General features: G+C 38.8%; 2 protein-coding genes across 3 annotated transcripts in view; both read right to left on the bottom strand.

Moving 5' to 3' along the window:
* The window catches only part of LOC107086566 (probable E3 ubiquitin-protein ligase TRIM8), a 12,680-nt gene extending 7,063 nt beyond the window's left edge, over positions 1–5,617 (bottom strand). The window contains exon 1 of the mRNA XM_015377608.1: positions 5,019–5,617. Within this exon, the coding sequence (XP_015233094.1) occupies positions 5,019–5,588 (570 nt within the window). The 5' untranslated portion in view covers positions 5,589–5,617. The remainder of the gene's footprint in view (positions 1–5,018) is intronic.
* A 4,178-nt stretch (positions 5,618–9,795) lies between these two features.
* sufu (suppressor of fused homolog (Drosophila)) lies at positions 9,796–18,746 on the bottom strand. 2 transcript variants are annotated; one of them, XM_015377697.1, is made up of 12 exons: positions 18,398–18,746; positions 17,938–18,072; positions 17,636–17,772; positions 16,659–16,801; positions 16,080–16,165; positions 14,397–14,469; positions 12,759–12,915; positions 12,540–12,642; positions 12,061–12,195; positions 11,154–11,292; positions 10,999–11,067; positions 9,796–10,913 (listed from the first exon to the last, which is right to left on the bottom strand). In XM_015377697.1, the coding sequence occupies exons 1-12, from the start codon at positions 18,544–18,546 to the stop codon at positions 10,824–10,826; spliced, it is 1,416 nt and encodes a 471-aa protein (XP_015233183.1). In that variant the 5' UTR covers positions 18,547–18,746; the 3' UTR covers positions 9,796–10,823. The 2 variants fall into 2 exon arrangements, with proteins under 2 accessions (XP_015233183.1, XP_015233184.1); XM_015377698.1 differs by having other exon boundaries at positions 12,759–12,912.
* Positions 18,747–23,467: the final 4,721 nt, after the last annotated feature.

The raw sequence follows: 23,467 nt of genomic DNA, 5'->3' as shown, positions 1-23,467 counted from the left end.
ATGGGGGTGAGTAGAAAATGAAGGCTAATCATGTTTTGGGTGTACTATTCCTTTAACACAAGCTGCTCTGCTTTGCACGTAACATAGAACTGAAGTGACTAGATCGCTGTCACTGTGCATCTCTGTTTCATATTAATAAGAACATAAATTAATGGATTAAAAATGCATAATTCATTCTAATCCGATCGAGCTAATTAGACAATATGGGAGCTGATATCTGATTCGGGTATCGGATCAGTGCGTCTCCATTCGTGCATCTTCTCTGTGCTGACTTGTTCATATCGGTGGAGGTCATTTCTAGCAACTGTTTTTGCAGTTATCTAAAAGTTTTCTTTTAACTGCTCCTCGTTTTAAGACAGAAAAAATATCAGATACTTCCCTTTTCTGACAGAAAAAGAAAGAGAAATCTCCTACATGCAGGAACAGAATTTTCAACTGCATATCAGCTGAGCCGACCTAAGAGATGCTCAACATCTGAATTTAATAAAAAAAAACCTTGATTCTCTTGTATCAAGCTTTGCTGCAGCAAATAATTGCACTTTTTTAGCTACTTTTAGCTAATGTTTATCAACATAGTTTGGTTTCCAAAAATGTTTTTTATGTAGCAATCAATGCAGTTTTGAAGATATTTGTAAATTGACAGCAAAGCAGAAATAGGACATAATTCTACAGGAATAAGTTAATGTGACATCATTAAAAGTGAAAAAAAATAAAATACAAATACTATAAATCAATCTTTGATCAGTTGATCAGAATTTATTGTTGGCGATGCACCAATATTTGCACTAAAGAATTAGGAATATGAAAAAATGCTGAAATTAGACAACTTTCCTTTGAAGTTGGACTTAAATACTAAAAAAGTGGGTTTTAAATCAGTTTAAACAATTAGAATGGTAAACTACTTCCATTTGCACTGTAGTGAACTAAATGCTTCTTATGAAACTTGTTTTGTCAGATGAAAGCTGGGGTCATATAGTATCTCACATAACTGAGTAAACCACTAACATTCTTGTAAATATTTAATCATATATTTCCATGGGGCGGCCCTGAAGATATGATACTTTTGACACAATGTAGGCAGTGAACAGGCTGTGTTAGTGGGAAAGTTTGCTGTCCCTTCAAAATAACTCAACACAGCCATTCATGCATGAACTGCTTGTAAGAAATGAGTCCTCCCTTAGTTGAAAATACCCAAGATTGTGCAAAATAAGCCATTCTCCCTCCCCAGTGTCATGTGTCACTGAATGGATAGCAGGTGTGTTAAATCTGGTCTCACATACTGGTCATTGAAAGGTCAACATGTCAGCTTGTGGTAAAGAACTCTGAGGATCTGAGAAAATGGGTTTGCTGATCTACATAAAGAAGAAGAAAAACAGCATGAAGCTGAGCTGCGGCATGGTGGCCAACAGCATACAGCAATTTAAAATGATAGATGGGAGATCTGGGGACAGATCAGTGAGGAATGCTAATAAACTATGTGACACACTTAAACAAACTAGGCTGAACACACCTTGAAGAGGACACCGCCTTGCTGAAGGAAGAGTGACGGTGGTGTCCTGGCTGAGCGCGTCCCCCATACCTACGACCTATTGACCTTCATCAATCTGAAGGTGGAGCTGCTCAAGGTCCCGAGAATGGCAAAGGGTTCCAGTGGCAAGCTATGAAACTCTAGTGATTGTGCCGGTGAGTATTAAGGCAGAGCTGAACAACAATGGTAGCTTAAAACAACTGAAGTCCTTTTTTCTATATTTTGTCTATACCTATAAAGACAGATACACCAGCTATTCTTGATTTTGAGACGATATTAGTGTTGTTTTTTCTCCATATATTGGTATCTGCAGATACATGCATGTGTTTGTAGATTCATTAAAGCATTGTGCAGCCCTGGATGAGGTTAGGTGAAAAGCATGCATTGCCTCTCCCTCCATTTGCTAACTATTGTTAATATTTTGATTTGCTAATACATCTTTCTTTTTGTTGTGTTTAAAATGAGACATTAGTTATCATGTTAACGGGGAACCTTGTGCTGGTATCAGCAATCCTCTTTGGTATAGTTTGTTTGAGCAGCAGCTAAATGGTTTGATAAGCTTATACGGAGGGACAGCTCTGTAGAGGAATGTGCAGATGGTGGAAGAAAGAGGGACAGTCGCAATAATAACACGACTAATGGACGATGCCTCTGACCCCACGCATGAAACTGTTGCAGAGCAGGAGAGATCCTGCAGCGACAGACAGACGCCAAGCGCACTTGGGAGCATTATCACAGATCCTTCCTCACAGCAGCCGATAGACTTGGTAACCATCATTGCTCCCTATAAAATTAATACGTATTTATTTATTTTTGTTGGTTTCTATTTTTTATAAACAGTCTGTTTAAACGTCAGTTTTCTAGTAACTACACAGGAGATTTTCTTCTGATGAAAACATTTCTCTTGCATGCTGCTGAAGCAACTGAATTTCTCATCTGTGAGATAATAAATCATTACTCTGTTCTACTTTACCTGGAATAGTTAATATGTTCAGATTATTTTAACAACATTAGGAGTAGATGTTTCTTTTCTGATTTAAATAAAATGAATGCAGATATATCCCAGTTTTATGTGTGTTACCATGAAACCAAAGTTTTTTAATCTAGTTGATTTTGAGCTAATCTAGATCAAACTTGACTAAACCATTAAAAAAAAATCACATGGTACGTTGTGTTTAAGTCACTCCTTCTATAAAGGATGAGTAGCTCAGTGTACATGTATAGAAAAAAAAAGTAGGGACAGGCTGTCACTTTACAGCACTTTACATCACGATGGCAGCCACTGCTCCTTTTGGCCCCTCAGTCTTATTTTCCAAGCTTTGTCAGCTTCCTTGGATTCCCATTTTAGTTTCCAATGTTAGAAATGCAACATGGAAGCTGGGGCTCGCAGCAGCATGAAAGCCTACCTTTATCGGCCTTAAATCTGCCAATGATCACTTTCCACGCTGTCCTATTTAGGCATCCTGACACCAGCGGGTTGCCAGGAAGCTCATGTTTAAATGAGGAGCCTCGGGCTCAATGAACAGAGAGCCTCTTTCACAATCAACAGACAAATATTCACCCCCTTCTGATGTCAGTGAACTGCCCTCGGCATTCTGGGAAACTGACTCACTATAGCCAAGATAGAAGAAAATGCAAACAGCAGAGCTGGATGAGCGATGGTTTCCTGCTGAGGTGCCTGAGAGAAACCAAGGTGAGGTTGAGCTGAGAGGGTCCTCCTCTGCTCGCCTGGCGGACGACATTGCGATTATGTTTCTCTTCCTTTCACATCCCACAAATGACCAGCCAGCATAGAGAAACGTTACCGGTCACAAAAAGAAAACTTTCTTAGAGAACCAAAGATAATGAAAGATATGAAAATACTGTTGCTACTTTGGTTTTTCCCTCCTCTGTTTGTCCCAAAAGCAACAAGAGGGCTGCCAGGGGAATTTAAAGTGCTTTCACCAAAATAGACCACAGCTCTGTCAAGGAGAAAGAAAGACGTCTCAGTAAATACTGATGAGGAGCCGCTCTGAGCTTCAAATTACTTTAACAAATGACGCAGAGTGGGAGACGCCGAATGGGTTTGGCTACTGAGGAAATCGATGTTCTGGGTGTGAAGGTCCATGGATGATGACGATGATCTAAGAGAAACCAGGGTGTCTATTTCTCCCTGGGAATATTCAGTTTTAAAGGGACAAAAAAAGAGAAAAAAAAGATGGGTGGGTGTGCAAGTGTGCAGAGAAAGAGTCAGAGAGAAAGAGCAGCTGTGGAAAGGGCTGAACAGGCAGCTTTTGTCCCAATAATAGCTCTGAAACAGAGAAACAGTTTGCACCAGGGAAGAAGTTGGGAGTTTTTGATTTACTTTGGAGAAGAGAAAAAAATCCTTGTAATGTTCTCCTTTGGAAAGGTTACAGTAACTAAAAGTGTCAATAAGAAACAACAGAACGGATGTGAAAACCCATGTTCCTCCTGCTGAATTTCCTTCACCGATGGGCAGGATCAGGGTCAAAATGTGGACATGGAAGGTTGTTTTTCACACTTTTCAACTAACATCTGACTTGTGAAAGCAGAGGAAGCTGATATAAGACAGTATTGCTTTCACTCCTTGTACATTGTCCTATATCTTAACAGGATTTCATGAGGTAGAACATCACAAGTGATGATTTGTCCCTTATTTGGGCTGAAGCCAGCTGCATACAAGTTTTTTTTTTTTCCTGCCACTCTTCTGTAACCTAATAAGATTCAATCACACACAGGGCGTCCTGAATAGATAGCTAGTTGGAGTATTTAGATTTTATTTGAGGGTGTCAATGTAAATGTGGCTGAATACATAAGCACGCAGCATTTTTTGGATTTTGTTTAGTAAAAAGTGCTGACAACCTTTCCTCCTTTTACTTCTATTTCCCAATTTAGCACCACTTTGTATCACTCTGCCATACAGCATCAAAGTTTGTATTCCTAACATTTAAAAAAGTGGAAATACTCAAGAGGGTGTGAATACTTTTACAACCCACTGTAACCCAGCCACGACAGGCTGCTTGATAGGAGATTACATTCCTCCACGCGCCTCCCATCCCGAGGTCAGCGCAGCCAAGACGAATCATAACTCATTTGTTCACAGTTTGTTGCCAGATGAAGGCTTTCTGCAGCATCTGGTTCCCACCTCTCTCTGCTCCTCACGTTAAAACGCCCTGAATGCGCTTACGGCTCATAAGAGCAGATGAAATGCAAAATTATATGAAACACGATTCACAGTAAAAGCACTTTAATCAGGGCAGCTTGTATGAAGCCAACACGAGTGGCTCTGCCCCCACTGCACTTGCATGAGGGCAGAGAGCTGCTAATGCAAAGGCGTGGACCTCCTTGGTGGGCGGTGTGACCAAGGTTAAAAGCTGTGTGTTTGCATGTGAGTACTTTAAAAAGAAAAAAGAAGTGCAGCTACATCTTCTGCATTAAAATAAATATTTCTATTTCTCAAACTGAGCTGCTGAGTGGGTGTGATTTATACCTGCATCTGAACGCGTTGCGTGTCCACATCACACACTGTGTGTCTTTGGTTTGTGCAGTGGGAGATGCAGCAGAAGGGGCACAGAGCCACCTGCTCTTCCTCACAGTGGAGCAGCCTGTATTCCTCATGAGTGGGACAGGTCCAGGCACTCAGCTCCTCAATGTCTACTAACAGGTGTCCCGGCGGCGCGCACGTCTGCTGGAGGTGCGTTTGGATGTGAGTCTGGCAGCAAGGCTCTTTGCAACGGAGGCACACTTTCCTCACGGGCAGCGGGGGGCCCCGTCTGCAGAGGACGCAGTGCAGCACAGTGGGAGCCTTCTCCGCGTTCAGAGCGTTAAACCGCTTAACGATGCTGGCGAGCTTAAAGTTCTTCTCCAACGCTGGTTTCTGGTCGTAGTCATGGTTACACTCAGGACAGCGGACCGCCGCGCTTTCCTTGGCCCAAGCCTCAGAGATGCAACCTTTGCAGAAGTTGTGCTTGCAAGGCAACTGGATTGGCTCCTCAAAAACATTCAGGCAAATAGGGCAGAGAAGCTCCTCCTCAAAGCAGTTTTTCCAGCTTGCATCCATAACTTGGCTGGAGATCCAAACTGATGGTGTACAGCTGAAAAAAGAAAGATCAAAAGTGTTTAATTTCCAAAGAATCACACACAAAAAAAAGACAAATTTTGTTTAATTCTTTTTTTTTAAGTTAATGTCTTATTGGATTTGCAATAATTAACAGTGGGAACACCAAAGAGCATGAATGGAGATGGCCACTCTTAGAAATTTACTTATCATTATAGAAATTTAAAATAAGAGAGCCTGATTTAGCCATATTTTTATTGTTTTATTTTTGAATAATACACACCTCCTTCATGATGCACCACTTTAAATCATTCTAACTTATTTCCAGTACAGCTTTTTCCAAGCAGTTATGGAAAAGGTTTAGTGAAACAAAAAAGGTTGGTAAATGGAGTCAACCTGAATGAGGTTTTAACTGAAATGTGAAGAAGATCCTTTTTCTAAAGTTTGGGGAAGCGTCACACGTACGGGATGCACAGGCATCTACAGGGAAATTCTCCGGCATATCACGCTTTTTCTCTGATGAAAAGCCTTTTTGTTTTTTTGTAGTTGCCATCTATACTGCGGAATTACAAACATTTGGTCAACTAACCTGAATTGAGTTTTGGTTGAACATCTTTCTCATTGTCATTACTTACCTACTTTTATCAGTAATCATTCTGCATAAAATTGATATTTACAAGCACTAATATGTACTTAAATTTATTATTTAATAAGTTTTTGTTAAGATATTTATCTATGATTTCACTGAAGATTCCTAGATGACTTGCAGAGACACGTTATTTTCTTTTTACCCCATAAAACACAAAATCTATTTCTGCTTGAATTCTGTATTTATCATTTTTAATGTTAGTATATTGATGTGCATAATTAACCACAGTGTTTTTGTTGTCAAGTAATTGTTAATATATGAAAACTGAAAATGTTTTGAATATTCCACATGAGATTATTACTGTTGGCACCATCTGTATTAGAGGGAAATAAATGGTAGTGGTGGTAAATGATTGACTAAGGGTGGCGATGGCCACCCCTAGCCCCCCATCTAGCTCCGCCCCTGAGAAACACAAAGGTCTATCATCATAGCTGAAAGCAGCCATCAAACCAACAGGCATTTCCCCAGCAGGGCCCCAGGCTGACTGACTCCATGCCACGCTGCACTGATGCACTAAAAAAGGGAAATAAACCCATTATGGTGTGCAGACATTTTACCGTAGTTTTCCCCATAGTTCAACTTATCTGGATTAAAGAAAAAAAAGTCTAATTTTCTGAGAATCTATTCATTACCATCTGTTTTGTTGAATATTTATTTATTATTAGCAGCAATATATATCTAAAAATGATAACTTCGTTGGTTTTATTTCTTTCACATAATAAACTACAAGGATTTAGAATTTTGTGTTTTACCGTAATATTTTTTTAATGCCCCCCCCTCATCCGGCCACCCCTATTAAAACTTTGTGAAAGCGCCCCTGGACGCAGAAACAGGTCCAGGTTTGAAGCTGCTGACAAAAAGTGAAAAGTGATTTAAAAGTGAACTTAATCAATCTTGAATTAGTGAGTGGTTCGCAGGGCCAGACGCGTCTGAAAGCGCCTGACATTAAAGCTGCGCTGACATTTTAATGAAGCTGTAATTGGGCAGCTTTAAAGCAAACGTACCGACTCTACGGAGGAGAGCGACGTTACCAACTATTTATTGTCCATTTGGTCGGCAGACTCCGGTGCTCCTAGAATAAAGCCGAGCAGCCTGTCATCCAGCCCCGCGATGAACCCCCAGCTCCTTCGCTTGGATCGCAGCCGTCGCTCCGACGCTCCGCCCGGGCTGCGCTTTTTATTCCCCCCGCCGCTTCTGTCGACTGTTTCGGTTTCCCGTCAGCTCTGTGAGCGAAGGTTTTACTGGAAGCAGAGGTAGACGGTGACGGTGCTTTCACACCGACTCCAACCCCCAGCTCCAACACACCGTGACCCGTCACAGAGTTGACACACAGACTGGGAGGAGCCGAGAGGAGGAAGGGAAGCGGCGGAGAGCAGCAAACTCTACCGGACACACTGCAGAAGACCGGCTGAGGCCCCCAGGGGCCCATGTCAGGGTCTATAAACAGAAAAGAAAACATCTCCTTTTTTCCACTCAATGTGTTTCAGAGATATTTTAAAATCCAGTTATGGATCTGAAAAAATAAATAAATAAATAAAATGCTCTGAGGGGCCCATCTCTCTACCCCATCACCCATAACTCTAGCTTTGGTCCCTGTACTAAGAAAAAACACACAAAGAAATTATAAGTAGAAGTACTTTTCTTGAAGTTGGTGTGTTTTCCCTTCAGTTGCAGCTGGAATAAAGTGATTTTTGTTAAAAATAAGAAAAATATAACATCTCCATTGTCTTACTTCAACTGCATAATATCTAATCATCTTTTTTAAGAGTAGAAATACTCATTGCTTTGGTAGATGATCTTATCTTAATGCTCAAATTAAGGGAAAATGTACTTATTTTAAGAACAATTTTATTTTTCTACATTGGTTTTGCAGTGTAACTCTAAATCAATTTCTTATGATAATATCCATTGACAGAGGAGAAGTTACTGATTATGTTAGTGGACAGTCTCCTTTAACAATTATTTTGAAATTACAGTCAGCTTTAAACATCAGCCATACTAACATAGGATTACAGTTTTGTCTCTTAGATCAGAAGTGTTCAACCTTTATGTATTGATTCACTCATTATACTAAACATAGCACTCTTACCCTATTTTTATTTGTTATTCTTTTGTTTTCTTTTGTTCTGTAACCCCATGATTAAACACAGGCCCCACCCTGACCCCCCCTGGTACATTTCTTTCAGAATCCACACTTGTCAGGGGTAGATTTGGTGGTCAACTATAGGTTTCACAATAAAAGGTTTTTCTGTCATGATAGCCTAGTGTGCACAACAAATACTGAGTTGTGGCCATAAAGTGCACACACCTGGCTACTTTATATTATGTTTCAGTATTTGCACTCCTGATGTCCAAAGTGAGCACTTTATTCTAATATTAACCATATATTATTAACCACATGTACTACATGTATGTAATTACCTAGTAGGTAATTAATTAGACAGATGTTGAACTCTGTTATTATTGTTTGTCTTATCCAAACTGTCAGAGCTGCAGCCAAACACACTTGCAAGTAGAGCTGAGGGGTTAACATTTTGCATGCAAAAATAGGTTATTTGCAGCCAACAATTAGCAGTTCACAGGAACTAATTAGTATTTTTGTGTGCACACCATCTTTATTTTTTCTTCTTTTCCTCCCTCAGTTTTTGGGCACTGTACCTTTTGAAAGGAAATATGAACTTTTTTAGTTGCTTACTCTGAGTCACAATTTAAGTGTAGAAGAGAATCTGCAGAGGAAGTTAAAGGTTAGTGATAATTTCAAGATGTGGCGCAAACTGTGAAAAATTAAATACAATGCAGAAAATCTTATGTCATTTTTTCTTAAGTTTGGTGCATTTGTTCTTGAACCGAGGAGGTAAGTGAGACACTTTGCTAATGGAACAAGACAATTTACGTTTAAATTAAAAATCAAGTGTATATCATCTAATTATCTTATTTTAATAGAAAAAATACTCATACCATTAGCATGATCTTATTTCCCTACTTAAATTAAGGGCAAATGCACTTAAATGTTTTAAAATTATTTCTAGATCGTTTTTTGCTGTGCACATCCTCAAAAAATGGAAACATGCTAATAGCTCATCAGCAGTTTCATGCTAATACGATTTTCATACTAATACAATGCAAATATTAAAACTGTATTAACAAATCATGTCAATTGTGCACTAATTGTATTTTCATCTCATAAAATCCAATTAATCTATAAGAGTATAAAAGTTGCAGGGTACTGTAGTTGATAGTCAAAGTTTTCTTTTAAACTGAAACAAATAACATAAATAAAACCAATTTAACTTGAACACATTCAAACTATTTACATAAACAAGGATCTAGTTTCACTTAGGCATTCTACGGGGCTCAGCCTGGACCTGAGGATCAGACAAATAGACTAAAAAACAACTTTCCTCCAGCACTGAACCAGTATAATTAACTTTCTACCAACACACATTAGCCACTCTTTTCATTTTCTTATATATTTAGGATTGTTTTAAACTGTGTAAAGCAGTGACCCACTGTACCTTCTGTTTAATTCACACCTCTGGACACCAAACAAGGTCCTCCACATTGCAATCACTTATCCTGGTTTATTTGTGTAATAGCTACACAATTTAATGCACTTCGGATTACAGCCACAGTTCACTGATTAAAAAAAAATAAAAACCTCAACATCTAAACATTTCTTTCATTCTGAATAAAAAAGAAAAACATAAATACACCATCAAGAGCAGTTATAGTACGATGACTCCAACATGTAGATTTTACATTTTAGTGTTAACAGGAAATGCAATGTGATGAACCAGGGCGTTTCATTGAAAGAGATGTGTTTTTTTAAACTATCAGGAGCTGTATGCAGAACGGAAAATAGCTTAAAGCTCAAGGCACTAAGAGGATCTCATTTCATGTGACGGGTATCTCTTACATTTCTTCCAATTTTTAAAACACGCCTGGTTGAACGAGGAGGAGAAATGCTCAGATGTGATGTAGAGTGGGGTTTAGGTTCTTGGCACAGGGGAACCAGCAGCATCTGTAACCATGGCTTGTGGCTTTATCAAACAGACAGAACTGACAGTCAAACACTTTGGCATAAACATACAAAAAAGAAAAATGTCCAGCATTTGTAAAAACTATACAAAAAGAAGAGAAATCAGGTGTAGTTGAAAACACTGAAAATCTGTTTTGCTATTTTAGTCCCTTTGTTTAAGGCCACTGGAATAAATAGTGTTTTATTACTGTAACAGCTATTGCTTCAGACACTGTATCCGTAGAGCAGGGTGCCTGCTCTGCTGCATTACTAATGTATATTTTAGGTTGTTTTTTTTGTTTTTTTTGGAACATTCCGTTTGCCTCAAAGCAAAATTTTCACAAAACCACCCACTGAATGAGCTGGTGTGATAATCAAAGGTATTTGAGCCTCAGGGAGGAGACGCTAACTAGTCTTAGAACACAGCAACAGTCAGTAATGTGGAGTTGATCCCCGGGGTTGTCCTCTGGAAGGAAGCAGGCCTCTAACAGCATACGGACTCTCAGCATGGAGATCTGCTCTTCATGACGGCGCTCTTTAAAAAGAATGCTTTCAATGAATCTCCTTTGTTTCACTGCAGCAGATTATCAAACACAGAGTCTGGAAGGATGGAAATCTTCAGCTTCTTCTCTGGCCAGCTGTATTCCTTGGGTAATTTTGTCTGAACAGAAGGAAAAGGATAATGGAGGTTAGAAGCAGGTAAGCAAACTGAAACTAAAAGCTAAAGTGCAGGGGATTTTGTTTACCTCGTCGCGAGAGCCGAGCTCGTGTAAATCCCCCAGCATCTGCTCTACAAACTCCTCAGTCAGCAATATCTAGGAGGGTAGAGGAAGGGACAAACATCTACTGGATGCTTTCGGTACAAACATGACACAGCAGCTCCACACATCTATGTCCATACCTGGAGCCAGGGGCCATGGGCTGCGTAGGGATGCTCCTCAGTGGCAAAGGCTCCTTCCACTCCTGTAGACACAAACGTGATGGCCGTGTCTCCGTTAATGCTTTTATAGGTGAAGTGTCTCCCATGGAGTAACCTGCCCCTGCAAGCAATAAAACACAGCATGAATGTTTGACGGTGTTTGATGAAATTTCTTCACCTCACCAAAACAACAGACAGGTTTATGCAACTTTACATTTACGATATACAGGAATAACAAAAAAGAATACACAAACTTTTGACTTTATTTTCTCTGATCCAGACATGCAATACTTTAACATGCAGGTTAATAAACTATAATCCTTATCCTGCCAAGTGTGATAATCGCTGATGTATTTAAGGCTTCTTCAGGCCTTTCAGTGAGATTTGTTAGCTAATTAAATCAATTATTCTCTAAAACCTACAGAGTTTAGTAAGTTTTCAGTGTCAACAGCTGAAAAAAAAGTTTTTATTTGAGTTAAGTTTGAGCCTGAATGTAGAGAAGGAAACGCTGAAGAAATTGCTGGAAGGATACAGAAAGATGATGCAGTAAATGAATAGTTTGTTTACCAGCTGCATTTCAGAGGAGCTCCTATTTGTGTTTTCTGAATCTTGTTTTTTTATTTTTAAACATTGCTAAAATCTCATGTCATCTCTTACATATTCTTTGCTGCATAGATATTCAATTCAGGAAGCAGTTTTCAAAAGTCACAAGACTGCTTCTGTCTTAACGACGCTGGTTCTTCTTTCTAAAACTAGAAACAAAAGAGAGTAATCTACTTCTTTTAATGCATTTTAACACACTTTTTGGACATGTATCTCCAGAGGAAACACTCAGCATTGATTTGGGTAAAGTTGGGAAGACTTTAATAGACGCATTCTAAAAACTTACCGCAGGCAGAGGGGTAGCAGTGTGCCGGACTCCTGGTTGAATTTAAGATGGACGCTCTCCAGCTGGCGAGTTCGGACCAGTTCATGAGGAACGATGGCTGCTGAGCTCTCGCTGTCCAAACTGTCCTTTCGACTTCTAAATAAATAAAAAATTTTAAATTAATGAATAATAGACTAAATGTAACTAACAATCTTTAAAGTGAAAGATCTCTTGATTGGGTTGTGGGGGGTGAGGGAAATGACGGGGCTTAGTCAACACTGGGGAATGTAGATAGAGTGCTTCACGGCTCCCGTCCCGCCTCTGCAGGATGAAGCTCATTCTAGAGAAAAGTGGAAACGAACAGCAAGCAGCCAACACGATATGCTGGTATCTTGGAAACAATGCTGCAATGAGCTCCGATGTCAGCGGGGCTCTGAGTCACTGTACATGAGGGAGGTACCTCTCTGGAACGGTTGAATGTGTGTAGGAGGAAGACTCACTGAGCTCTGTCGTGGTTCTGTTTCTGGCTGCCGATGGGCGGTAAGGCGCTCTTGGTGTTAAACTCTAGTCCTTTTCTCAGGGTCTCTCTGATTTGTTCTGTGTCTGTTGAGAGACGATCAAACCAGAGAAGAGGAGCTCTTAAACAATGGAAGCAAACAGATCAGCTTGCCAGTAAAACGTTCTCGCTTTACTCTTCTAGTTTTCAGGAGCTGGTGTACCTTTGTTGGAGAGCCTGCGAGGCTGTGATCCGATGCAGATGGATCGGCTGTCCTCCTCATCCTCTGGGGGCCGGCTCAGGTCGTCCCACACACACTTGGCGCTCACCCCACTCAGGTTGGAGCCCTCGGTTTCAATACCCTGATCAACTCTCTCCTGCTTGGATGTGCAGCAGACATTAACACTAGCTCAACTCTAACAGGGCTAACATATTAATGGTGTGTCTTCATGAATAAAATACCAGCCAGAAGTTCGATTTATTTCAAAAAATTCAGTGAAACTAATTAAACGGGTTCATAGCCCACAGATTGGTATGTTTCGGGCTCCCTTTTCAGTTTTCTCTGATTGTTGTGGCTTACAGCTAATGAAAACCCAACATATTAAGAAATGTTAACCTCCTGAATAGTAATGAATGTCCAAACACTGTAGGACACATCGACTCAATACCTCACCTTCTGCTGAAGTGAAGAGGGTCAGGGCTGCTTTAATAAAAAGCCTCAACTCCTATAAATTGTTGTTTTTTTTACACCAGCTGTCTTGATTTAGACAGGAAATAGGCTTTGAAAAGAGAGGAGAAAGACATGCAGCAAATGTCTCTGAGTCAAAATCTCCTACTGGACTTCATATAACATTGAAGATGCGACTCTCCTGTCATCTTCCAGAGATTATTACCATGAACTACAAAGTTTTATCTGGGAAGGGAATTTAGACCACTGAGAAGCGGTCCATGTTTAAGGAATCTCTTCCAAACTCCAGGACAGGTTTTGGCTATGTCCAAATGTCCACCTTCACCACTATATAGGGTATAAAGGTTACACCATTTTAGATGAGTGACCGACCCTCTAGTGGATGAAAAAGTACTGGACTCAAAATTTCCCACAATGCACCTTGAAAAGTAGGGATCATCCATGGTCACTAGATGAGCAGATATATCCCATAATGCTTTGCGAGGAGAGCTCTCTTCACAAAGCATTATGGGATTTGTTGTCAAAGCAACAACAAATAACAAAGATGGTGCAGGCACTGTAAGGGGGAGGCGGAGTCACATAACCAACGGGGAGCGAAAAGTACTGATCATCTGTCCAAACGGCAAGTTAACCGACTTTGAAATAAAGTCTAATATATAGTCCCCACTCTATACAGTGATTGAGGGATTTTGGGCGGACGTACGGACACAGCCTTTGTCTCACAATCCTTTCAAGATTGTTTTTACATATTTTTTTTACCACTTTATTTCCTAACAAAATGCCAATATGGAGTGGCTGTGTAGCTAATCAGCAGCCTTCCCCATGATTGTGGAAGGGGTAAGTGTTCTGAATTTTAATTATTTTTGTTATATGCTAGCCTTCTAAAAATGTTGCTCTTAATCAGTTATAAGCTACACTCCTAACAATAATTGCAAGGAAAGTAACTTGATGGTAACTTTAAGTTAATCCGGTTATATGTAATAAATGTTTAACTTTCAGTTTTTGAACTAACTGATGGATATAGGTTTACTTTTTGGTTAATTTTAATGTATCAGGATGCACAGGTATAAATTCAAACAACCAATTGACTCAGTAATTCAGCTTATTTTAACCTTCTACTAATAGAACAAATGTTGCAGGAACTACCTGCAGCAGATTTTAAAGAAACCTTACTTGTAGGTGAGGATCAATTTCAAAAATGGTCTCCCCTCTCCTCATGTCCGTGATGAGCCAGGGGCCGCCAGCTCTGTGGACCAAACAATCAACATCAGCATCTTCAAAAAACTAACAAAACACTAAAAGCCAACAATAGCCAAACATTTTATAAAATATAGTTAAACAATGTTGATCGCTCTTGAAGCTGATGCAGTTTTTCTTTAAAGAGTTGATCTGAGGGGGTTAAACTGCTGTATCCAAACATCTCCAGCAAGCAGGTAAAGCCTTTTCTATCCTTTTTAATCAATCAAAACCCATAACACAAAAAAATACTACATTACTCAGAACAGTAACCTTTTCACGCCTTCTTAGTAATATTTTTGGAAAGCCAGATTTTTTTCTATCCGGATTTCATCACATTGGTTTTCATTAGCTTCAAGGTGTTTAGCAATAATGTGCTCCGTTTTGACTAATCGATGCTCACAACACTGGAAGACAGGATTCATAAGTCTTTTAACTTTAGCCCATTCAGTTATGACTCAGAGCATTAAATAGAAGCTTTAAGCACTGTTTGACTTCTTTGTGACACTTTAAGATATTTCTGTAGGTTATTACACTGAAATAATCTGACGACATGATGCATCAGATTCCTGATTCAAGCTCTTGAACCAATTCCAACCCAGTCTGTGGATCCTTTCATCCTCGGCTTCACAAAAGCAGTTTAGACTTCTCCATGTAAATGTCAGTTTTAGATCAATTAAAAAGGTTCAAAGTATTATGCTTGGCGTCCAAAACTGTACCTCCTGCATCCAAAGCACATGTCCAGCAGTCATTTTTATATTTTTTAATGGGGCAATAGTGGTCGGAAGGCCTGGTGGAGCTTCAATCAATGTGTGAATGTCATAACGAGTTCTGGAGTCCCCTGATTTAAAAAGGAACTATACAATTACAAGACATTTACCGTTGAAATATAAAAAAATTTAGCAACAGTTCATTAGCCTGAATGCAGGACCACTGAATAAATGCTTCTGCAGGATAACATCTGAATCCCATGTTTTAATATTCATTTAAAAGCCTCCAGTGGAGATATTTTTTTTGCAGACCAGTCAACCCAAAACGCTTAGGAAAGACGGCATCGCAAAGGGCTTGAGATGACTATTGTATCATGACTGTATGCAGACTCTCCAGATATTTCATTCTAATGAGGTTGCATGTAATCTGCAGGAAGCAGGTCGGGTCCTGGAACACTCCACCCAACAATCCACAGGGACTCAAGTATCTACTGCTCCATATCCTGTACCAGTTACTTTAGCCCCCACTTTTCATCAGGCAGCAACTCCAACGCAAACATCCTAAGCAATGGCTGATTTTGGGGGGGTTCGTCACTGGATTTTAAAATATAACATTTTAAAACACTTGAAACTGTTTAATAAAACTGTAATTTTAAGCCCCAGAGAAATAACTTCAAAAGTTAAAAGTTTTTCGTGTCAGACTTGAGCTTCAAAATGTAGATTTTTTTTTTAGGGATAAATGCTGTCAGCCAGGAAAAATTGGATACGTTATAAGAACATAAAGTTTGTAATAATCTGTTCTAACTTAAGCTAAATAAATGGAAACTACATCAATCATAGAGACTTGATATAAGAATAAATAAAACTCTGAAATAACTCCTGACAAATGCTGTCACAAAACTTTACTCACATTCTGATTCCACGCATCAGCTCCAGGATGCCCTGTCCGTTCCACTGCTGGGACGCCTGCAGCTCTTCTGCACACACGCCCACAATCTATAGAGGATACAGAGCTTCAGATGGTGATGCACTGCTTAAATCATTACTGATGTTTTGTTTCTATTTATTAAAATTTGAAACACCTAATTTAAGTTTAAACATTAAGGTGCTGATATTGACCTACTGATAACTAAATACATTGACCCGCATTCAAATCTCTTCAAAACATACATGTTTTTTTTTTTTTATATTTATATTTTTTTTGTGTTTCTATCAGTTACCAAGGATTAATTTGACGAAACCAATGACTATGACCTGGATGACTGAGAATCTTCACCAGCAATCTGACAAAACCCAACTTTTTGTGCATTCAGTGACCTTCTCAAACTAAGTTCTGTGTTTTCCTTTATTGGATAAAAGGAATAAAAGCCAATGTGCGATGCCAATGCAATAAACTATTTTACCCAAATCCTATTCTACAGTCTCTCCTTAAAAATTAACACTGCATGCATATCTAATTAATTTATTCATCTGACGCTTTAAAGCTCACCTGAAGAAAGCTCACAGTTCCAAACGGGGTCTGGATTGGGTGCATCTGTGGGTCTTCAGTTAGCAACATGTGCTGGATGCGAGACTCGCTGTTGTCCAGCGGACTGTGCCATGACACATGGTCACCACTGCAAAATGTGTTTTCTGCAGGAAAATGGACAGAGAAGAAAAAAAAAAAAAGATGAGATAATCTTTGTGCCCGTCTACATGAAACCACTGAAAAGGAGCAACAGCAGCACAAAAGGGAGAGATGAAGTAGCAGGAAAGTAAAAACAGAAGAGAAACTGGATTCCAGATGTGAAATGCACAAAAAAATGTATTTCAATCTGACTAACTGTCTACTTGGGAGGTAATAAACGCCCTCACTACAGTGAAATCAAAACCAAGATAAGATGGCCAAGAATCAGTATTCATTTAAACTAAGGAGCCCACGCACAAGCAAATTAACCCCAGCTGGAAAGCAAAGCAAGAGCCTTAATTGAATATCTGTCCTCTCTTTCTGTAATGCTTTATGTCAGACCTCTCCCTTATTAACCAAACTGTAGGCTTTGACAAAATACGAAATTTTAAGGACCACAATAATACAAAAAACATTTTAACATTGCACTTAAATACCAAAGGACGGGGACAAAGGAAAAAAGACTTTCTAGAAATGCGAGGCCCTCAATCACACAATATGTCCTGAACCAAAACTGAAGGCCAAAGCAGACTCTTCTGTCCAGTCATAATAAAATATGTTAATCTAATAACCTACAATAAAAAAAGACAAAAATAACTGAAAAGAATCAATGTTTCACAAATGACTAGACTGAGCCTTGACTTGATTTAAACAAAAAACTCATAAAGATGGACTTACAACTCATAATATTCAATTTAAATGATTTGGAGTGCATTAAATATCATCACTTATCCTAAAAGTTCAAGGCAAAACTTTTTAATTTTAAAGAAATCTATAAGATCACTGCTTCGTGCTCTTACCTGACTGGAAGACATAGCGAGCCAAGCCTTGCATGAGTTCTGCTGGCCACGTTGGAGGTGCTGTCTCTCCCACCTCTCTCTTCAGTCTGAAGGTTAGCTCAAACCCAAACCCGCTAGGTCCATCTGCTCCTGTAAATCTGGAAAAGTTGGAAAGAAGAGCCAACAATAACTGCATGTTTGTTTAATCTTAGCTGCTCAGGGATTAGCAAAATCAACACACTGCAATAACTGTGATGGGTCATTAAGAGGTCTTTGAATCTGTAGATTTATTTACTTTGTTATGCACAGTTAAATTCACTTACTCATGAACCCGATTATCTCCATACAGATCACTGAGTCCAAAGCTGACATAGTGCCAGTGTTCCTGGACGTCCTGAGCTGGACAGCCGGTGTTTCTGTACATGCTGATGTAGTCTAATGGGTCTGGTCCACCAAGCCTGGAAAAGGAAAACCACTGACCATCACTGGACTAAGCTCGCTGTGCAACAGTTTCAGTTTTATTTCTCCACATAAAAGCAACACTAAGAAACTATAACTATGCTTAAATAACACTGACCGCTTTCATATTTAGTTTTTGAAATAAGTTATGAGGTTTTGTATTTGTCTTAAATATATTCCAGGAGTGTTCATGTTAGCATTTTGAGCTAAGCTAACATCAGGCTATTTCTTAGCCTTTGACAAACATTTATCCAACAAACTATTAGCTAGAGTGAGTATGTATTAATATAAACTAGCCCAACTGATAAGCGGCGTGTTACCTACCAATATTTAACAATGGCAGTAACTTGCAGCGGGTTAGCCTGGTCGGGGTAAAGTCGCCGACATTCCCCATATATAGCCTGCAGTCCGGGAGGAAACAGTGGTACCAGCCCGTGGGCTTGCGCACCACTGTTAGGCCGTATTTCATCCATACTACGGCCTCAAACAAACCGGGTTGTTCGATAAAAATAAACCCAGATTGTACAGAGTTGTTTTATCGGTTCCCCCCGATGAACAAAGGTAGACAGAACTACACAATAAATGTCCCACAAACAATAGGATCCATAAGTCTTTGGTCAGACCACTTTGCTAAACTCTTGTTGCTCCTGCTACGGGGAAAAACCGTTAGCGATTGGTGGGTGGAGGATGTTACGTCGTCAGAATGACGGCTGATTATAACCAATACAGAAAGAGTATAGGATTAGTGGATGATTATGATTGGGTGATCCAGTGAAAGTGGGCGGGCCCATTAGTAAGGTTGGGACGCTATGGGCAATGAAAATGTGGAAGTTTCTCTGAAAAGTGTGCGTTTAATCCTACGCCCATGATGCCTACGCTTTTTACAAAACAGAAAAGTATTAATACACAGTGATACATTTGAATACCAATAATTAATAATGTAAAACAAAAAAAAACAACAAATATACATCCCTATATATATATATATATAATTCCAACTTTATAATATTGTCATAGTGACACCATTAGCTAGGAAATATTCCATTTCTTGTGATTTTTCTTCTAGGGGATATTTTTAAAGGTTTTTAAAGGATCTTTAGAGTCTCCTCTAGGGATGTTTTCTTTTTTTTTTTTTTTCCTGTATGTGTTTTGTAACTCTTGATTCTTGATTGGGTTGGGCTAAATGGTCACATTGATTACTTTAAAGCAGACTGTTATTTCAAGCATTTATTTATTTTAAGCCATATATATATATATACATATATACACACATTCTGCTTAATGATAATTCATGTCTTTGTTATATGTGAAATCAGATGAATGACTTTTGCAATCTGGCTTTTTTTAAGAAGCGTGTTATCACTGTAATTTTTAATATAATTTTTTTTTGTGTGTGTATATCCAAAATATACTGACATTTTGAAATTGTCCGGGTTTCATTTTGGGTGACATTGTGAAACATCTTCGATGAATGAAAAGGAAATCTCAAGAATCTAAAAAAAAAAAAAAAAAATGCTACTCCTTTATTTCCTTTCAGATGCTTTAGGTATAAATACGTGAGTAGAAAAACGTGTTAGGATAACACACAGAATATGGGGTAACCAATGAAATGGGAGCTATTTTTAATAATTATTGTATTATGTTTAGAAAAAAAATGAATATTATTACTACCGATCAGTGGATCAGCATGATGCAGAATATAAATCCTCATGTTGTATCCTATGCCATACACATATACAACATAATAATACCTTGAATAAGCATATATGTCATATATTGAATTCAGATAGTACCAAAATGTTTAGAAAAATTGACAAAACATATTTAATGTGAAAGTGCACATCTATGTAAAATATATTTAAGCCCATATGAACAAATACAGACAAGGCTACCCTTTATTCAGAATGAACAAAGACAATTAGGCAAAATATTTCTGTCTGAATATTTTATTTAAAAGTATGTCATGTTACATAGACAGAGGATTAACAACCCATGCACAAGTAAAATACATAACAGTGAAAATTATTGTTTTCATGTTTGATATGACTTTTTTTTACAATATCAAATAAACTTTTGGTTAATATAACATGTGTTAGGATTTGTGTATAACAAGCTGATCAATAAAGATCAGCTCAGTTGCTACCATACAGTAAATAGTATTGCTTAACTTAACTTAAATTAAACCTAAATATACAAATATCAAGTTAAGTCTTTCCAAGAGTTAAATGAACTCATATTATTTCCATTATGCATTGATAAAACATGTAATGGTACAAGAGAGACCACATTTCCTACCCCACATGATAAACAGGGGACTCAAAAACAAAGTACAACCCCCAGGATGACGTCCTCCTACGCTGTAGCTCTATCTTTGTAAAATAAACATTTCTTAAATTAGGCAGCCATCATGGTCTTCTCTGATTTTATTGAAACTTTGAGAGAATGTATACAAAATAAAAATAGAAAAAACGCTTTGATTCAATCACTCAGGGCAGTACACTGTAGTAAATGGCAACAGCTAAAAGTGTAGAACAAAACTAATTTCATAAGAGCAAACGTCGCTTTTGTGCAGGCGTAAGGGAATAATAGGACGAAACTAAAATTAATCAGATTTGAATCTGAAAGTTTCAGCCTGGATCTTATGATGTGGCAGTCCTAGCGCTATGATTCATAGGATAGGTTTAACATTAATATTTGCTGTTTCAGTCTTCGTAGTGTTTGGTTACAAACCAGTAATGCAGGTATTTTTTTCAGTTACAGCGTTATAGAAACTACACACTTTTTTCATTGACATTCTGTTTTCAAGCTGTATTTGAGAATATTGTTTCATCCACAAAAACAGAGAAGGCAAGGAAACTTTTCGCGATATATGAAGGCCTCATAACTCCTTTTCCATAGTTCTTCAGAAATTTTATTAAATACAGATCAGCCATAATATTTGCTCAAATATTTTACCACTTGTTGCAAATTACAGTCACTGTTACTATTAAATTTAGCGCCAAATACTGGGAAAAAGTGAGGGCAGCTATTGTACAGATTTTTCAAAATTCTTTGAATTTTACCCATCTGCTTATGATACATATTAAAAGAAATCCAGTCTGACTTTTTATTAACCTAAAATTCGAGCTCAACTAAACAGATAAAAAAAAAAAAAAACATGAAATCAAAACAATTATCAGTTTTAATGAATTTAGAGGATAATGAAGGCCACTCTCTGATTTTGTAAAACCTGCTGGACAAACCAGTACCAAGCCAAAAGAACTGAGCCCATAGATGACCCCTTCACATGCCACCATCTATGGAATTCAGTTCTCACAGCAGAGCACCGATCAGCACGTGGCCCTCAGGAGCGCCTTGATCCTCCAACGGCAAACCTGTCAAAAGAAACTCACATCTCAGCATCAGTGCGGTAGATCACAGCCCTATTAGTGATGCCAAAACATTATAGAGTAAATACATCCGCAGTATAATTACTAAGTTAAGCAGGAAAAAGGGAGTGTAAACCAACCCCTTGTTACCAGGCAAGCAGAGTGACAAGACACCCATCCCCATTTCTCAAGAACAGCAGAGTGAGGATGAGATGATAACGTCAGCTTAGCCTCTTCCATGGTAAGATTGAGCAAGAGACCATTACTGTGGTGACTAAACTTGGCCTCAAATAATTAATAATCACTTAGTAGAGTATGTATATATATTTAAAGCAAATGCAACTATGCTTTAGATTAAAACATCCGACAAGGAGACTCATTTCCAAGAGTAATATTTAAGTTATAATAGTCTTTACAAGTGAAACTATTCAATATATTTCCTTCTGAAGTTTGGAATGCGCCAAACTTCTGCTTAACTCAAGGGTTCCTGGAAGCTCCACCGAAACGAAAGGTTATCAACGGGGCTGATAAAAGTACTTACTGACTGGGGTGATGGTCAAGAGATGAAATGACTCATCAGCTACACTGCCAGGAAAGGAACTGCTGTGGTCATTGTGCTTTACAGCCACACACACCACATAGACACATGAGTTTGATATTAACTGTGGTACAGATCCCCCTCTGAGCTCGGCTGAAAAATACCTCATCCAAGGCCTGGAGTCAATATTGATAAAGGCAGTTGAGATTATTTAACTATTTGAATGTTAGCTCACTAATGTTGGTTTATGCATTAAAAGCCTTTGCTCAGTTAGGTTTGAATGCAGTACAGGAAGCTTTCTAAGGAAGACCACACCTGAGCATGTTTGGGAATTGCCTGGCGGTTAAAGAGGGAGACAACAGGTTAAGCAGGCCTGCTAATGGACAGGAAACATCCATTCATCAAGACTCACACAGGAATTAATCACTGATACAGTATCAGGTCCTGCTGGCGTTCAAGCACTTAGTTTCATTTTTAGAAACTCTATACACCCATGTATTCTAAAATAAAAACATGTTAAAAGTCTGTCTACGTACCTGAAGAACATCTTTCCAAACCCTGGATGTATCTGAAACAAAACTCCCCATTGAAGCCAGGATTTTCCAGGTTAACACTCTTCAGCAGTCATTGCTTAAAGCCTTGAAGCTGTTTTTCTTTTTTTTTTACACACAACCCTTCAAAAATGCAACTGCCTCTGCAGCTCCATCTGACATGAACTCCAACTCCCAAGAAAGGATGAGGTACAGTGCCTGGCATTCGCAGCAAATGTGCTTAAATAGCACCTTTCTGCTTCACCCATCAAACCTCCCTCCTCTCTGTTTTTCATACACTCCCTCCGTACGGTAAGCCTGACAGTCACTTCCCAGTAAGAAGGAAGCAGTGGGTGTGAACAGCACGCCCCCTCACAATGAATCAACACATAATAGTTTCTGAGGAAAACCATCTGACTTGCCCTGCCCCCTGTTCCCATAAAGAAAGCAGGGGAAAGGCTGTGTCTACTCGAGGAACCAGGAATTCCCCCGCAGGCCACAAAACAGCTGTCAAGCTGACTCTATGACGAAGCGGACGCACTGGAAGTTTGTCGGTCAGTTTCTGCAAACAGAAACTGTGTTAGGGGGTCCCTATAGTGTTTTATTCTGGAATGCATTTACACAATAGGGAGCTGGAAAGTCTGCAGATACCCTCGTGGGAGTTCAACGGTGCAGTCATGTTAATAAAGTTGCTGACATAAGGTTTCAAAAAGATAAGTTTTGTGCAATATAGTTCATCAGGCAGGAATGTAAAAGCAGGTGGATTTCTGCCACACTCTTACTGACACATATAGCCTGAGATAAGTCTGTTTGCTATGCAGGCTAATTCGAACATGATAGAGAAATATCTCCTTCTTCATAGAGTCCTATTGTTCGGTGAGCAGTAGGGGAAAAAAAAAAACAAAAAAAAAAACAAGAACTGATTTCCTCATCCTCTTCAACTGCTACCTAAAGTACA

The sequence above is a fragment of the Cyprinodon variegatus genome, unplaced genomic scaffold (genome assembly GCF_000732505.1).
Source record: "Cyprinodon variegatus isolate N-32 unplaced genomic scaffold, C_variegatus-1.0 Scaffold157, whole genome shotgun sequence".
Taxonomy (NCBI): Eukaryota; Metazoa; Chordata; class Actinopteri; order Cyprinodontiformes; family Cyprinodontidae; genus Cyprinodon; species Cyprinodon variegatus.
This window is presented reverse-complemented; position numbering and strand designations above follow the sequence as displayed.